Source organism: Erinaceus europaeus, chromosome 17 (assembly GCF_950295315.1).
Source record: "Erinaceus europaeus chromosome 17, mEriEur2.1, whole genome shotgun sequence".
Taxonomy (NCBI): Eukaryota; Metazoa; Chordata; class Mammalia; order Eulipotyphla; family Erinaceidae; genus Erinaceus; species Erinaceus europaeus.
The window spans coordinates 67,093,444-67,095,468 of record NC_080178.1 but is presented as its reverse complement, the minus strand read 5'-3'; the positions used below and the strand labels follow the sequence as shown (position 1 = coordinate 67,095,468).

The following is a 2,025-nucleotide window of genomic DNA, read 5'->3' as shown; positions in this document are numbered from 1 at the left end:
AGGACATGTGGCACTGAAGATGGAGCAGGGAACTTCAGGCAGGCTGGACCTGCACACTATCACTGGAGATATCTCTCTTGCCCAAAGACTATTTGGACTTCATTCTCACTCTGCAGCTTCCTTTAATCTTTGGCACGTTCCTTAACTTTCTGGTCTCACTTTCAAAATGTATAAGTAATAATTGTACTTGCTTTTGTAGGGTTGTTATGATAGTTAGATTTGTTAATAATTGTGAGATATTCAGACAATGTTTGACATATAGTACATGCCATACACAATACGTGAATTGATTTGAATTGATGCATAAGCAACTTGGAGAGATTTAATTTTACCCCAGGACAGCTGAGCTCCAAAGTCTGTGCTCTTTCTGTCGTATGATTTACAACATTCTACCTTTCAACGTTGACTTACTTCCTGGACACTGGCTCACCCAGACCAAGCACCCTCTGGAAGCCTACTCTCAGCTCCTGGGTCCTAAGGGCATACACCATGGGGTTAAGGGCCGGGGGGATGATACTGTGCAGCACATTGAGCAGAACTGGGATCAAGAGAAACCTTCTTCCTGCCAAATGAGTGACAGACACGACCACAACAGCTGTGTAGAAAAAGATTATGAGGATGAGATGGGAGCTGCAGGTGCTCAGGGCCTTAGATGTTGCTTGAGCAGAGTTCAGCCTTAGCACTGAGCGAATAATCAAAGCATAGGAAACAAACACCAGAGCCATGTCACCCCCACACACTACCCAGGCCAGGATTAACTGATAAAAACTATTAATAGTAATGTCATCACAGGCCAGACTGGTGACCCCCAAGTTAGAGCACAGGCAGTGGTCAATGTGATTCTTGGAGCAGTAGTGCCTCTGGGAAGCCAGAACAGGCAATGGGAGGGTCAACAGGACACCCCTGAGTACCACAGACGATGTGGTCTTGATCACAAAAGCCTCAGTGACTATGGAGGGGTACTGGAGGGGATAGCAAATGGCTACATATCTATCCACAGCCATGCAGAGAAAGATGCCAGACTCCATGCTCATAAACATGTGGATGGCATAGATTTGAGCAAAGCACTCAGGGAGACTGATGGCCTTGGCATCAAACCAGAAACTGGCCAGAATCTTGGGAGTGATGGTGGTTGATAAGCCAATGTCTACTAGAGCCAGAATGCCAAGGAACTGGTACATCGGTTGGTGCAAGGGAGGCTCATGGAGGATGGTGATCAAGATGAGGAGGTTGGCAGCAAGGGCGAGGAGGTAGAGCAGGGCCAGGGGCAGAGAGAGCCAGTGCTGCCACTCATGAATGCCTGGGAATCCCATGAGGATGAACTCAGACACTTGGGACCTTGAGCTATTGCTTGTTGTCAGGGTGGAATCCATATCATGGGATGCCTTCTTCTCAGGATTTACCTGTAAATGAAAAGGAAACAAGAATAACTGTGATCCCTGCCTCTGAATTCTCCAATTTTACATAGCATGCAATTCATTGGGTGGGTGGGGAGGACAATTAATCTCACTTTTTTAGGGTCTGGGCTGTAGTTCACCAGGTTAAGTGCACATGGTGCGAAGTGCAAGGAACGGCGAAAGATTCTGGTTTAGCTCCCAGCTCCCCACCTACAGGGAGGGTTGCTTCACAAGCAGTGAAGCAGGTCTGCAGGTGTCTATTTTTCTGTCTCCCTCACTATCTTCCTCTCCCCTCTCAATTTCTTTCTGTCCTATCCAGCAACAACAACAATAACAAGGGCAACAAAAATGGAAAAAATGGCCTCCAGGCACAGTGGGTTCGAAGTCTAGGCTCCATCAGAGCCCCAGTGATAACCCTGGAGGCAACAAACAAACAAACAAACAACCTCACTTTTTATTCATCATAATTTGTTTTTAATTTTTGGCACTGTAGTGAATTCAGGTATGAATGTTAGAAGGGTCAAAGTAGATTCTAGGATAAAGATTTTGTTATATAAGATAATCAAAGTTTATTATGTTTTACCTTATGAATTCTGGATACATTAAGAAATATATGAGTCCTGTAACT

The 2,025-nt window shown here is 45.3% G+C and overlaps 1 protein-coding gene across 1 annotated transcript; it reads right to left on the bottom strand.

The window, feature by feature from the left end:
* Positions 1–407: 407 nt before the first annotated feature.
* Positions 408–1,373, bottom strand: LOC103117663 (olfactory receptor 56B34). Its single transcript, XM_007527775.1, has one exon. It carries the CDS (start codon positions 1,371–1,373, stop codon positions 408–410), a length of 966 nt encoding a protein of 321 aa, XP_007527837.1.
* Positions 1,374–2,025: the final 652 nt, after the last annotated feature.

What these genes read in the sequence shown, in the direction of transcription:
- LOC103117663 (XM_007527775.1), bottom strand. Translation starts at nt 1,373, where the DNA reads ATGGATTCCACCCTGACAACAAGCAATAGCTCAAGGTCCCAAGTGTCT.